Genomic DNA, 16057 nt, shown 5'->3' with positions numbered 1-16057 from the left:
GCAATCTGCTCTGTAACACCCAGTCAGTCCACAGAGCTGTCTACCACAAGACCTTAACTAGTGACCTTAAAATATAGTAGTAGCTTCTTCAACTCTCCCATGAAGCCTTCAGCTCTGGCTTTTCAGGTAGGGAGAAGAAAAAGGTTGTCCCAAACGAGTTTACAAGCTCTTCTTTCCAGACAGAGGGCAGAGGTGGGTCTACCCAAAGCTAAGTGGTAGTTTAGGACTAACTCCAAGCCACCAAGAGCTGATTTGTGCCAAACTGCTGTGGCCCACATCCCCGGCTGGCAGTGGTTAAGGCAAATCAATTGCACAGACACGCTCAAAATTATTCTGCTCAAGCAAGGGCAACTCTTTTTAATTTTTTTCCTAAAAAGCCCAAACCGGATTCCAAGACAGAAGCCTGAAACTCAGCAGTGGGAAGAACAAGCACAAATAGCTTCTTAAGAGTCTAAACATTTCAAACTTTGTTTGACAGCCCTGAAATGGAGGATATGACTCAAGGGAGACACTAGCTCCCAAATTTGGGTTACATCTGTAATTTGCCTCATTGACTATACCTGGCAATGAAAATCCTGGTTTTGAAGGTGAACCTCCCCACTCTGCATAAGAGAGATTACAGCAATATGTTTTTCTTACCTGGCTGCTGCAGTATCAAATACAAAAGCTGTCAACAAATTAGGCTGCCTTAATAGCATTACTGTCTCTTTACAAGAAGGGTATAATAGACTGTCAGGCTGCCAGGGTATATAAGCTGCAGCCAGGACTACACTCTGCTTTGTAAGATGGATGGAATCTTCTTAAGGACATGCTTCTAAGCCTGAGATTTCCATGTCCACAAAGGCAGCAGCATTGCAAACAGAACAGCCCAGGCAACCAGTACTGCCCCAGAAGGGAAGGCAGGAGTTTCCAGGCCGTAACAGGCTCACAAGCTTGACACTTGGAAAGGCTGCCAGCCACATCTGCAGCTTGCTTCTGGTTCCTTCTCTTCTAACAAAGCCTCATGATCTAGCAGCTTCTGAGCTCTCACTCTACCAGACTGACAGCCTTCCTCTGAGCCTGTCCCAGCAGGAGCTGCAGGAAAAGAGAGCACACCAACTCCTGAAGAGATGCTGCAGTGCAGGAGAAGACCAGCCAGCCCAGAATGGCACACCCTGCAGCCAGCCAGGCAGGCTGTGGGGTCTCAATAGTGTGCAGACACCCAGGGCACCAGGAGGTCCTCACCTGTCCTACAGCAAGCCTCACTGAGAGCAAGCAGCTGGAATGAATGACTGCACCTCTAGAAAAACACAGCATGTCTGTTTGCACGTCTGATTCCTTCCCCTCTCCAACACAACCAGGGCAGCACTCCAGGCAGCAAAGGACACATGATGGGCAACCTGTCCTTCCCCTTCCTCTGGCAGGATGGGAATATCTCACTGCAAGGATCTAAACCTCCAATTAACGTTATGGACCCAGGAGTGCTGCGTGAGGTTGGAGAAGCCTTTACGATAAGGTCTTTGAAACTCACCAAAAATGAAAAAAATCCAAACAAATCAAAAAGGAAAATGAAAACAAAATATTCCATACCCATAAGGTACTGAAACTTTGCTAAAAGCAAAAGAACCATGTCTCATGTTTTTCAATATGACAGATATTCTTCACATTTCAGTCTCCATACCATGCACACAGAGCCACCTTGCCTAGGTAAGTCCCTTCAGTCTCCTCTTCCCAGCTCTCAAAGCCTTTCAATGCTAACAAATTCAAGGGCAGGACGTGCCTTTACCCCATTTTGTCACACGACTTCAGCCATCCTTCACCATAAAAGCTTTGCTACTCAACCCTGACTCCTCCAAAGGAATGTGCACCTGTATAAAGGCTGCTGGGCACACCCTGCTTAAAAAGCATGGCTTTCACCGATAGGGTTTAAGAGTGTCAAATTATTAAGTCCAGTTTTCACTGCTTAGAGCATCCACATATCCACCTATCCATCCCATTTTCTAAAGCCCCAAAGCTTGAAAACGGTTTGTAGAACAGGCAAAGCTCAATGGGAATCGTTATCTGCGTTTGAATTTCCATGGCCACGGGTGAGCCAGGCTCATTTAGTGCTGAGGCTGCGGCTGATGAGCATCGCTTTCATCAGCAACTACTGCTTATACCGCGGCTCCTTCACCTTCCTGAAGGCTGCATGTGAAAGCAGCACAATCAACGACTGGGGAACTCATTAAGTTAAAAGCTGTGTTTATTGTCCTATCACAACTAAAGAGACGACCCAAGGGTGACAAAAAGCAGAGGCTACTTGAAACAAGCAGTGGCGCTGAAAAGTGTCAAGCCACATGACAATTAAACCCGACCCAAAACCTGACCATTTCACCTGGCAAAGACAAAAGCCTTATTGTGGGCTAAACACATCTGTAAAGTCATCTGGAACTGGCAAACTCAGCACTGCTAGGAAGATTTCCAGCAAGAGACAAGGACTTGGCAAAGCAAAAAGGTGAGAATGCGTGCATAACAAAGCATAAAGCAAATCCAGCCCTTCCCCGTCCCACTCAGTCTCATAGATCACATTTTACCTCACCTACCATCAACATTGTAGACTTTCAGGCCAGCCATGTGCTTCGCTGCTCGGGATTTGGAGGCTGTTAACAAGGCTGGGTTGTAGACTGTGAAATCTCGGTAGTAATTTTCCAGAACCACCAGTGCAGCTCGCTGGATGCTGGGGAAAGAAGAAAAAACAAAGTAAGATAAAATCCCTCAGATAGAAATAAGCTCTCTTGTTTCCATAAAATATTAAAAAAAAAAAAAAAAAAGGAAGGGAGAATAGTGATATTGCATGGAACAGAGCTGTCATACCTACAGGACCGTGCAATACACAGAATATTAATTACTCTCTTTAGGACCCGAAATTTCATTTGAGATGCAAGATAAGTATCTCTGCCCTCAGCTCAATGGGAGGATGTCAGGAAATCCCTAAACAAGGGCAGCACATAAAGTGAAGCACTAGGCTGCCTGCAGCACGGAAAATGACAGAACAAGAGCTCAGTACAACCCCCGAGCTGCAGAGCCCTTGCTCAGGCTGAAGACACAACACCACAGGGGTTTTGCTGCAGCTGGCCAGCCTGGATGGAGGGACCACCTCCGGCTGGATGCTTTTCCCTGTGAGTCACCTCCAGCCGCACCTCGCAGCTCCCGGACCTCCTCCATCCCAGCACCGACAAGAGTGCGATCTCTCGAGCTTTCACAGCAAGATAAGTTCGCTGCCTGAGGAGCACGGCTGCCAGAGACGGGATTACTCAGTATTGCTTGTTAAATCCCTGGCTGGGGCCAGCATGAGGAGCAGTGACACTCCCTCCATCCCTTTATCCACATAAAATGACGACACAGGGGAGAAAAACAAACACACGCGCCAGCAGCAGGAAAGGCTCATCCCAGAGGTATCTTGCTTTGCGATCATTTTGACATCGGAGAGAGATGTCTGTAGGCACTGTTACCAACAAACAGGGCAGCACTTCAAAACAAGCCCGGGCTCTGGTGTTTAAGGATGCAGGAACACAGGACACAGCTCTCTCCATGCTGCTCTGGCTCTGTGCCTCAGCGTGGCACCGGCACTCTCGGCAAATCACCAGGATCACCCATTCAGCCAAAGGGAGTTTGCCAAGGACCGCACTGAAAGTAATTTTTGCGCGCTCAAAACTGAACTGTAACTGCCAACACATTTGTTGCCAGTTAATTGGAAAGGTCACACTCACCAACAAAGCCTCTCCGAAAGAAAGCAAAAAAGGTATTCTCACACGTTACAACACAGGAAGAAATCATTACAAGAATGGTAACGTGGGAAAATAAGACATTAACAAATAAAGCCCTAAATTCAGTGCTCCACACTGCCACAGATTCCGTGTGTGCTCCCGGAGGAGCAATTTACATTTTTCTGCTCCTTGTGCTAATATTAAACTTCTGCATCACACCCAAGTAATTTAAACACACACACTCATCCCACCATCCTCACTCTACAGCTGCCACACTCCCACTGATCAGTGAATTAGGCACAGATGCCGGCCCATTCAAGAGATTCTGAGAAAGAAGAACAAACCCAGACCTGTTCACTGAGTAGCTTCATCAGTCAGTATTATGGTACGTCATCATTCACTTGCTGTGTACCTTTGAGATGATGAATTTAGCTTTTGAAGCAAATTCCATCCTTAAGATTGTTTGGAAGGATCCAGCTAGAATGTATTAAAGAAGCTTTACCTTTCAGGCGCCACTCCTTCATATTTCCTCAGCTTACATTTGGTAAAAGCAACTCCACTAATGCACTCAGCTACTGATTTGTGATAAAGGGCCACTAGTTAACTAAGGAAACAATCTTCCTTTGATAAAGAAGTACAGACTGACCCACTGTCAGACACACATAGATGCTGACACAGAACAGGTGAAAGCAGTTTTTTTTTTTTTTTGCAGTAATTCTGCAAAGTTCTGATTTCTACAGCTGAATTTGCTGCAGCCTATAAACAAAATTTCATAAAAGTAATAATGTGGCAGAAGCACATATTCCCCCTTCTGACTGCCTTCAAACATGATCAAGTTTTTCCGTTCTCCGCTTCCCAGGAAGATAAAACTCCACAGAGTTTCATCACAAAACACCAACTCAAAACAGGAAGACAAAAATGAACAGAGTTGTTCTCTGTTAACACACTGTATTCATTTCAAACAGCACTGGAACTTCCATCCCACCAGTGGGAAATGTTTTGGAGCTTCACTGACCAACTTGCTCTATTAGGACAAAACACAATGCCTCACAGTAGAGAATCATTTATTTTTATACATACACATTTTCCCTGGACCCCACCGACAGCATTATCATCAGGATGCCAGCTTACCCCACCCAACATCCCTTCCATCCCCTCATTAAATAATCCTCCCCACTAAATCATTGGCACGTGCAGTCAAAATCCAAACATAACAAAGCTTTTACATTGCAGCAAGCAATGATTATTGTTCTGAAAATTAAAGCCCAGGTATTCGTTGCTGATGCAAATCCAGTAGAGGCTCAATCCCACACATGAGATAGCCCAGTCACACAGAGGAGGCTGTTTTCTGGAAGAGAAATGTAATAAACATCAGTTTCCTGAATTTCTACCAGCCCATTTCTGTCTCCCGTGTAGTCCATCCTAAGCGTGGCAGGTTAGGAAGACAGCTACAATTACAACTCTTCCAATTCTGTTACAGGAAAAAAAAATTTTTAGAAGCTGCAGACAAGTAAATTAAAAGGGCCACAATGATTTGCAAGAGCAAGGAAAAGGCTGAATCAGAGCCTCCTGGGCTGTGTTGCTCAACCTCTTTCCCCACATCAAGGGGAAGCCTCACCCTGGCTGGTGCAGGACAGCCAGCCCTGCCCCACATGGTGCTGCAAAGCCACAAGAACCTGTATCTCGGGACTTCAGCTGGTCAGAGTGACCCCAAGATACGTTAGAAAGTCTCTTTTCCCAGCCTGGTGGTTGAAGAAGGAGTTGGAGCTCTTCAGTTCTCGGTCTCAAGATTGTTTATTGTTTCTTATCCATAAAACTTTTTCTCCTGTCCAGCCGAGGTCTGCTCAGCAAGACAGTCAGAGGCACTCTGCCTGCCCCCAGGGCAGTTATATTTTTATACTAAATACTACACGTACATTATTTACAGTAACTTTCCAATATCTACTACCTATGTTAGACAGTGAGCTTTTACCTTAAACCAATCTAAAAGTGCCAACATCACAGAAGATGGAGGCCAAGAAGAGGAAGAAGAAGGAGAAAGGCTGGACATGCCATGATTCCTCCATCTTGCCTCTTGAACCCCCATTCTAAAAACCCCAAAAATCTATTTTTCACCCCGTGACAAATTCACTATCATTCTGCTTTAAACCGTTGTGGCTTGCAGATCTTCATCTAAGGTTGGTAATTTGCTCCATGGGTCATAATCAAAACCACAAGTGTCTTGGGCTCTGTGCCAGGGTCTCTGAGCCCCCTGGCAGGGGTCTTGGCAGTCCAGGACAGCCAGAGGGATGTCCTGAATTCCGACACCTGTGCCCACCCCAGCACAGCAGGGCTCTGGTGCAGCACCACGCCAGCAGGAGGGCAACCACGGGCATGGCAGCGCCCAGAGAAGCCAGAGCAGCACAGCAAGCACCTTGCAAGGAAATCTGCTGCCTCCAAGAGCAATCCAGGCTCTTGGAGCTCCCCAAGCAGAGCAGACCCTCCGCTGCCCTGTGAGCAAGGTGGAGCGGCCGCAGGAAGCCGCCTCCCCGCCCACACGGCCGCTCCGGCGGGAATGGGAGCTGGCAGCCATCCTGGAGGCCTCGTCTGGAGAGGCGGCTTGCTCGCCCGCCGCCTCGGGAGGAGTTCAGCACCATGTCGGTCACTGCATTCATTCACCCGCGCTTCAGCCAGCCGCGCCGGGGCTTCCCTTTTGTTCCGCGCTTGGAAAGAATGGGGAGGGGCAGGAAGAGAACAAACAGAAAGTTTCGATATTTAATCGCCCGTATGAAAGAGGTCAGAGTGAGGATTGTTCTCACGTCCCATCGAGAGGGTCTGGCAGCACAGCATATTTCAGCATTGTAGCAAACTACCAGAACGCAGGGAAAGCATATCACAGAAACACAGAAATCATCACAGAAAGGCTTGGGTTGGAAGGGACCTTCAAGATCATCTAGTTCTAACCCCACCCCCGCCATGGGCAGAGTACAAAAATCAGGACAAAAAGCATTTCCATGGAATACTTCAGATTCAAAGCTTATGGCACAAGAGGAAAACCTCTTGCACGACCCAGCAGCCGACTGGAAACAGAGTTTTCCTGGCAGGCAGTGTCAGTGAGGCTCTGGGGCTCTGCGTTTTGTGCAGTTGGAGGGTTGCTTGTTTCTCGTGATTAGTTTCACTGCCCTGGAGAAGGCCGTGTCACAGCATGCTGCCAGGAGGGAAAGCAAACAGGCAGGCCCAGCACAAGCACACGGTACCCCAGCGGCGTTTGGCAGCAGAGAAATGCAGAGCCCCTTACTAACAGTAATGAATTAACTTTTACAGAGCATCCAAGGAAGTGGAGGAGGGGACTATGTGACACAAAGGTATTTTTTTCTCTCTAAGCAGTTTTGCCTGAGTACTTGCTGCTACAAAAGATTTGAATATTTGTAGTTGCACATCAGAGGCCACTTAGTGTTTGCCTTCTGTGACACAACTACACCAACACTGAAATTGGCTTTTCTTAGTAGATTTCTAGGAAAACAATCCAATACTATACTGAAGCAAAGCACAAGGAAAGAAGCCTGTTTATATCATCAAAATACTGGCTTTGGACGCTGGTGGTTTCTAGGAAAAGGGGTTTGAGTTTTATGAAGCGGTGGGAAAGAGTTGGTGAAAATAAAATATAAGGAGAGGAAAAAAGATTAAAAACTGAAGCCACGCCTCTATGCACCTGCCACTCACATGGTTTTAGCTGTTTTGTGCTTTCCTGCTAAGCTAGAAATGTAGCCTTTCATGGTACTATACCAACCAACAGGAGACACTGAGAATCATTGAGGGCAGAGGAGTGCCCCACACTTTTGCAATAGATCTGCGTACACATCCAGAATGAGATGAGCTGTTCTACCAGAGCATTCTTGCTACGGATGCAGATCTTGCAGCATCAGGGTTTAGAGTGAGCCACACACACCTAAAATACACAGGGACAGTCAGAGGTTTGATGACTGCTGTGCTAATTGAGGGCTGAGGAAGCCTGGGGTTATTTAATCAAATGGTTCCCAGCACAGACTCCTCTCCTCCAAACAATATTTTTTTAACATTCCTCAAAACAGGCACAGTATCAAAACAGGCCAAGGTCTTTGGGCACATTAAACATCTGCCACAGCCAATTGGGAAGTTGAGCACTGCAAAGAAAAGCTGAGAAAGGATTCCACAACACAGCCTTACAAAGGAGAGCCAGCTTTGCCTTACCAGATGTCTCCAGCCTACAACTGCATCGAGCTTGCCTACTGCACGAGATACTGAGCTCTCCCGGGGCACTGCCCATCCACAGCACTTGGTACTCTCTAGCAGTGCTGTCAGCTCACACCCAACAAGCTCAGAGCACTGCTCCGCCTTCCCTTGCAGGACAACCCCATCTCCCTCCCAGAAAACTCCTTTTTTTTTTCCTTTCTCATACACTTTTGCCAGAGCACAGAGCTAGGGCTCAAGTTCCTGACCCTTCACCCTCTTGGACTGTTTTCCCAGAGCAAAGTCAACAGAGTGAGAAATAAAACTGGAAACAGACAATTGAAGTCAAAATGCTTCGCACACCAACATCCCAGTTGAAGATGATTACAGAAGGGATTGCCACCATCCTCAATACAGACTTGCCTCCCTGCTCTGCCTGTCATAGCTACAGGTGAGGCCAGCACAGGCTGCCCAGATAGGTGACCCACACCAGGGGCCATGAGCTGGCAAGATGCAAGGGATTTGGTACTCTCTGTCCTTCCCAAGCAACACCTTGGAGCAGGGGTCCCAAGAAAATCAAAGTTATGCAGAAGCACTTTGCAGTGCTGGCAGAAGCACAAATGCCTTGGCTACAGTTTTGTCCCCTCCAGTAAACAGAGCCTGAGTCAGATCTCAGCAGAGATGCCAAGACAAGGAACTTCTCCAGCAGCTGGGGCCAAACAAGCAGAGCAGAAAAATGCCTTTTGATCGTCATAACTACAAGAGCATTTCAGTTTGGTACAGTCAAGAGAACAGGACTGCAGCTCCTAGGAAAAGGAAAACCACATTTTCTTGTCAGACAACCACAACTGAGATCTCCATTTGGCTAAGGCAGGCAAGCACAATCCTTGCCCTCCCTGGAACAGGCACCGGGCAACCAGGACAGCAGGTTTGTTTTAGATACCCAACTTCTGGCATTTGGTTAGACAGGGAAAAGAATTTGCAAGGTCAAACCTTTATCAGGGAAGGGAAGAAAACCTCATCATAGTAGCAGGTTGTCAGCCTGCTGCCCCCAAGGAAGTGAACATCCATCCCTTAATGGTGTCATTTATATGGAACCCAAACACACACAAGGTTTGCCCCAGTTTTGCAGTGACCCATCTCCATCTTTTCTCTCCCCTCACAGCCTTTTTTAACTACATGGAAGGAAAAGGACAGGAATTTAAATTGTGTCCCCATCTATATCCAACACATGGCTGATCCAATCCATCTGAATAACACATGGCTGCTGTGAATTTAAGGAAAGCACCAGCTGAGTTTCTAACCACAGATCTCCCCTTTTCTGCCCAGTGCAGTCCAAGACACATTGCTCTCCAACAGACATTTTAAGTTTCATCTTTTGCAAGACAAAAATCAGAATCAACACACCAGCTGAGCAGTACAATAGTTCACTGCTGATGTAGAAGGGATTTCAACATAGAAATTTTCTGAATGAGAGAGAGGAGTAGAATTCATTTTCAGGTTGGGTTTTTAGTTTGTTTCCCCCAAACCCCAAAAGCAGCCTAGTCAAAACCCTCCAGTACAGGTGAAAAAGATAACGATCTCTGCAAGTCTACTACTAACTCTGCTGTTACATTTGAATGTTTTTATTTTGAAGGGAAACTGTGAGTATTTTTAAAACCCAGGATTTTACAGGAGGGTACGATCAAACTTGGGGGCTGGAGGGAAATAACTCCTTTACCTCATACAAACCAAACAGGCTACTTACTTAAGCCTTCCTGAGGAATCCTATAAAGGCACTCCCAGGCCAGCACTAAAAAGATGCTGCTACAGAAGTACAGAGCACAAAGTTTTAGCCAGCAGCTATAAAACCCCAACAAACCCAATGGCATGCTCCCACTGCAGTTCTCCTTCTGAGAAACTTCCAATCCTTTTACCTCAGGAAGTTAACTGGTCTTCAGGGTACCAGCACACTGCCTGAATGTTTTCCCCAGTCACCTTTATTGGTAGAACCTCAAAACTTCATGAATGCTTTCCCAACAGCTGCACTGCCCTTCCTTCCACTTCCAACATCTGAAGGTGGCAGCTAGTATAATAGCCTAGGAAAAACCCAGAAAACTATTGGTAAAATGTAGTGAGGAGGAGAAGAGGAAGAAGGCACAGTCCTCTCACTCAAGGAGTGGTCCAAAAGGTCCAATAATATGACTTGCCAGGAAAGAACAATCCCTGTGTTGAGGTGAGATGCTGTGATAGCACCACACTTCTCTCCCTCAGTAACACTGTGAACATGTCGTTTCATGGTAGGCAGTTTCAAGGGACACAAAGATCGTAAGGACACTTGCTACCTCCAACACCATATTCAACAGACAGAAAATGAAACAAGCTGTAAAAGTCTAACCTGAGTTTTAGAAACAATGGAGGTTCTGGAGCACCAGAAAAGCACCTTCCTATGCAAGGCAGAGGACTCTCTTTGGAAAAAAAACAAGATTTAATCTGCACATAATTCTAGGAAGCTTTATTGCAGCCTAGGTAAGTGGAAAGGTTGCCTTCCAGTCCCCCACAGAATGGCAAAGGGAGTCTAACATGTGGCAAATTCACATGGCCCCATTTGCCTCAGCCCATCCACAGGGATGGGTGAGTGTACAAGAACAGCCTCAGGAGCTGCAGCTGAAAGAGCAGCTTGTGAAAGCCTGAAGATGTGGTGCAACAAACTTCTCCCTCAGAAAGCTGAGGGACCCAGATGCCAGGAGAGCAGGCTCCAAAGCAAACTGCCCACATCCAAGACCACCTCTCCAAGGGAAGCAGCGTGTGTGGGGAGGTGTTGTCAAGCACTTACCATGCAGATACCTAGCAGAACCACTAAACCCAAATGGTACAGTTCATGGATTAGCCAGGGCACAACAGCAGCTTTCAGGCACTCACAGCTTGGGCTGCACTTCAGCCAGCTCCTCAGACACCAATAACCACATGCAGATGCCCCAACAGCTCTCAAACTAGACACCCACTTCCCTTTGATGCCATGCAACACCTTCAAACAGGAGAAGACACCACCTTCTCATCAAACAGAAAGAGAACACTTGCCACCAGCATCTCATTGCTCCAGGGTCTGCTGCAACACAGACAAGAAACATGAGAGGCAAAGGAGCTGCCCGTGCCCTGCCATGTATCTGCTATGTCCCAGACACCTGCAGCAAACCAAAACAACACCTGGCCAGACATCCACACCTCAAGCCCCATCCAGCACCCTCAGGAGCCACTAGCAGTTTAACTGGACCTGGAGAGCAGCAGCTACTGCATCCAGGAGCTAAAGCTTGGAAAGGGGTTTTCCAAGAGTGCTGCTAGCACACCAAACATTTGTCTCCATGATATGGTTTTGCCAGGTGGTGAGGGTATCCTCCAGGAGCTAATGAGAGTACTATCCTGCTTATTCGTGAGAAAAATCCACAAGCAAACCACCAGCTATTGTCTGCTCCCACTAAAGTAGAGCCAAAACTGAGAAAGGCTTTCTTCATCTATTGAGCAAATGGGCAGCTTGGGAAGGAAAGCAGTGAGAGAAGAACACAAAGGGGACAACTTAAGTGAAAAGGTGATGGGAAGAAACTGCTGCTGAGCTTTCCCACAAACCTGCACAGCATGGTAGACACAGGCACCCCAGAAATACACAGGTGTTGACAAAGAAGGGAGAAGTTGGCTTCCTCAGGCACTGTAGGTGTTGCATCCAGCTGCCAGGAGTCCAAAGGGATCCACTTGTCCACACCCAATTCGACACAGACCCATGACTAATTTGAGAGAGTCAGGGACACTGCTGAAGCCAGTCTCACATTTGGACAGCTGAGCAGATTATTGAGGCCAATGAGCCCTGTGGAAGGAGACCTGCATGACCCAAGATAATAATTTACAAAGTCCAGTCTCACAGCTGGAGATATGACTACAAACCAAATCCACAGAAGTAAGCTGCCATCCATTTGTGCACCATGTCCAGCTCTGAATCTTCAAGGACACGACCTGAGGTGCTCCAGACCAAACCCTCATGCTTGGCCCAAGGCTGGTCTCCTGTAGGTCAGATGGACTGGGGAGGAGAAGCAAGGACTCGGAGACTCTCCTTTCTCCAAGGCTCAGCAGAGGAGCAAACCTGCAGACAGAGCAGTGCCCCACCAAGAAGGGCTCCCACAGACTGCAGGAATCTATGGGGCCTGATGGGTTTCATGCAATACTCCTCAAAGGGCTGGCTGATGTCATTGCCAAGCCTCTCTTGAGGATTTTTGAGCAGTCACTCTCCTGATTTTCAAGAAAGGCAGGAAGGAAGATCCCAGATACTACAGGCCACTCAGCGTCACTTCAGTGCCCGGTAAGGCGAGGGAGAAGATTATTCCAGGAGGTATTGAAAAAAAACTGAAAGTGTGATGACAACACAGTCACCACTCACAGCCAGCACAGCTTCATGAGAGGAGAGTCCTGCTTATCAAACTTCCTTTCCTTTCATGACAAGGTAGCCCAGGTAGTTGATCAAGGGAAACCAGTTGGTGTCATCTTTTTGGACTTCAGTAAAGCTTTGAGATTGTCTCTCACAGGATCCCACTGGACAAGATATCCAGCATTCAGCTGGATAAACACATCATGGGATAGGTGAGCAACTGGGTCAGGCACAAAGGGTTACAGTCAATGGGGTGACACCAGACTGGAGACCTGTCACTAGTGGGGTTACAGGGCTCCATCCTCGGCCCCATGCTCTTCAACATCTTCCTAAGTGCCTTGGACATTTATGGAAGGGATACTAAGCAATTCTGCAGATACAAAACTGGGAGGAACAGCTGATGCCCTTGAAGGCAGTTAGGCCCTGCAGAGAGATCTGGGCAAATTACAGGGCTGGGCAGCTACCAACCAATGTGAAGTTCCACAAGGGAAAGTGACAGATTCTGCACGTGGGATGGGGCAATTCTGGATGTACAGACAGACTGGGGAATGAGGTGCTGGACAGCAGTGCCACAGAAAGGGACCTGGAGGTTGTGGTCAATGATAAGTTGAATGTCAGTCTGCAGCCATGAGAAAATTCTATCCTGCATCTTTCCCTCAGCTCCACTAAACCTTTCCTCTGCCACCACGAGCCTTTACAACCATTAAACACCACGAGGGTGGTTAAGAAGACTGCAGAAATTAGGCTGAGCAAAATAACCCAAGCAGAAAAATACACACACAAACTGCGAAGCTACATGGACAACAGAGATATCAATTACCAGTTCCCCAATTCCACCAGTGCATTGCTGTGCAACTAGACAATATTTCTTTGGGAGGGGTGAGGAAGGATCAGGCTGTTGACAGGATTTTTTTGTGCAGCAGCATTAGCTTAAGAAGTGATGCAGAGCTATGATCAAACATTTATGTAATTGAGGGATATACTGAGTATTTCTGAGGGAGGTGTAACCTCTTTCAAAAGTTTCTACACACTTGAGATTGTATTTAGGATTTAGGGAGTTTCAAACACGTCAGGGGGACAGAACAATACCAAGGTGTGCTTTACCTTGTGAACACAGGAGTTAGGAGCAAGATCATGAGATCACCCTGCATGCAAGGGTGGGCTGAGACAGGCACTTAGTGCAGACACAAGGGATGAAATACCAGACACCCCCAAGCCCTGAGCAACAGGGCACCCATCAGCTTCCAGCCTGTGTCCTGCTCAAGCACCCAGGAACCCTGGAGAAGTTGGGAACATATGGGACCTGGGTTACCATTTCCAGTTCCTGGTACCAGTATCATCCACGACAGTGATGCATCTCCTCCTCCCAGCACACACACGCTATGTCTCTGATTAGTCTGAGCTTCAAATGAAAAAATGTATATGCAGGAACTGGCAGGTATGGCAAGAAGTTTGTAAGAGTCTGCATTTAAACAAGATAATTTAAAGCCTGTTCATCCTTCAAATAAGGCCAGTCTTTAGCCAAGAAACTCTGCAAGCTACATGAATAGTGATGAAGTAACTAAGGGTGGGGCTTTTTGTTAGTAGCTTTTTTGAGGGTGGGAGAAGAGGTTAGTTGCTGATTTAGGGTGTTTCTTTTAAGTCAAAGCTAAGAAGTACAGCTTTAATTCCAAGGAAATAACAAAGTGTTCAAAGCTTCTACTGGCAGTGAAACTCCAGTGCTGTAATAGGACTTTACATTTAGATGCTGCAGCCATGAAACATCAGCGTTCAGCTCTTGATCCTACAGCTGCCTGGTCAGATGCTCTCTCAGGAAAGAGAACCATCTCTTCTTTCATTCCCAGGTAGGGATGGGATTAACGTGTCAGGACCTTGAATGAGGGTGTCTTTTGAGTCAAAAGAGCAGCTTTAACTTGCTCTAGGGCTCCTCTAAAAACACCTGGGAATGTTGTTCTCCTGCAAGCCACACAGACAGGCCTGAAGAGGCAGCATCCATGTTAGAGCCACTAACAGACCTTTGCACACAAAGGGGTTTCAGCTCTCAGACCACAGCCCAGTCTGCCCTGCACAGCATCCCTCCGCCACACAGCATCCATCAAAGCTCCACCCCAGCACGCTTTGCACAAGCAAGGGCCACCTGATTTTATAACCAGCACTCAGCAACCCTACAAACAACACTGGGGCCACAGGGACATGACCTGCAGCTCCAAGCTGAGAGAAAAAATCCAGCCCCAGCAAGGATGCAGATAACCTTCTACCAGGACTAGAGGAACACAAGCCAGAGTCAGCAGCCTGAAGCTCCAAACCACAGCCAAGGTCCTTACTGCTGTGCCAAGAATCTGTTTTCCTGTCAGCCAGAGAATAGCTCTCCCCACATTGTCAGCTGATGTCCCCACTTGACCTACACTGAACAAAAGAAATTTAAGCACTGAAGTTCATTTAAACTTGTACTGGAGGGGCAATCAAGTTACAAGTGAAAATAGTGCTCTCAATTTTATAGCCATGAATATATAATTTTTTTTTTAATTCTATTACTACCACAGAGCTCCCTGTTAACTTTTCCTTACTTCTTCAGGGTAGAGTCAGGAATTAGCTTCCATATTTATTGGACTTTACTTGTGCTATATGAGAACTGTAAATTCACAATTCCTTGTTGTCTTTGCAAAACGTGAGCCTCCTCTTTTCCCCCAAAGGGCACACAGCTCACTTCTTTGCAGAATGTTTGTATTTCATCATTCACCACAAGAAACAGACCGTCAAGGGTTGAGGGGGTGGATTTTTTTTTTTTTTGCAGCATTCGAAGATAAAAGTACCTTCATGGCCACAGAATTTGTTCAGCAGCTTAGGGAGGCCATCTGTCTCTGTGGGTGGTACACACAGACACTTCAGAGGGCACAGACTGCGGTGGAACACAAATTCCACAACAAACCCCCTAAGTACAGGGTAGGCTGGAGTGCATACTGTTCTTGGACTTCTGGACAGTGTTGGTTTTGAAAGACAAGCCAACAAGAAAGGAAATCCCTGCAGATGAACCCAATGGCATTTCCTCCACACCTTCTCTTTGAGAAAGACGAGCAGCTCCTCACCAGGGAGCAAGTAACATTGTACTGGCCATGTGGGTTAATAATTGACAGCGGGCACTTCACCTGCAAGTGGGCTCGTAAACTTTTAAAGTATTAAGTATTCCAAAAATGCAAGACTGCTCCAGGGTATAACAATCAGCGTGCACCACTTGCCCTGGCTGCTGGTGCATCTGCAGAAGCACAGATAAAACTGGTACCTGGCCTGGTGTCTGGGCCAGTCAGCTCACACTCAATGGTGTGTGCACAGAGGGTGCTGGGGGTGATCAGGGATCAAGATCAAGGCAGGGAGGAGAGAAGGCTGGAAAGATGTGGGCACTTCAGTTCACCCAGGTCTCTCCCCTTTATCAAAATGAGAAGCTGTTCCATATGAAAAGTCATATGTGAAATCTGGCAACTGTGTGCAGAGAGGTAAGAGGCTAGGAAAACATGCTCCTTTCAGAAAAGCACACCCTCCACAGATTCAGAGACAGACTTTACCACATCAGAAACTCCCAGACAAGTTGTGCAGTTGTCAATACTTACAGTCCATCCTAGACTTCCCCTAACCTCTAATGAGGAGTACCTGGAGCTTGCTGTTTACTTCTGTCACAAACAAGCAGCCTCCTAATGAGGTGTTGCTGTGACCCATGCCATAAGTCCCAGCTGAACACTGCGGGCAGCACAGCCCT

At 47.0% G+C, this 16057-nt stretch overlaps 1 protein-coding gene across 1 annotated transcript in view; it reads right to left on the bottom strand.

Annotated features, from left to right (window-relative positions):
* Positions 1–16057, bottom strand: part of VANGL1 (VANGL planar cell polarity protein 1) — a 46364-nt gene that overhangs the window by 9930 nt on the left and 20377 nt on the right. Inside the window, exon 5 of the mRNA XM_014266424.3 lies at positions 2562–2695. Coding sequence (XP_014121899.1) covers positions 2562–2695 — 134 coding nt within the window. The remainder of the gene's footprint in view (positions 1–2561; positions 2696–16057) is intronic.

The sequence above is a fragment of the Zonotrichia albicollis genome, chromosome 2 (genome assembly GCF_047830755.1).
Source record: "Zonotrichia albicollis isolate bZonAlb1 chromosome 2, bZonAlb1.hap1, whole genome shotgun sequence".
NCBI lineage: Eukaryota > Metazoa > Chordata > Aves > Passeriformes > Passerellidae > Zonotrichia > Zonotrichia albicollis.
Note: the sequence above shows the minus strand (reverse complement) of the source record. Positions and strands in the feature narration are given on the sequence as shown.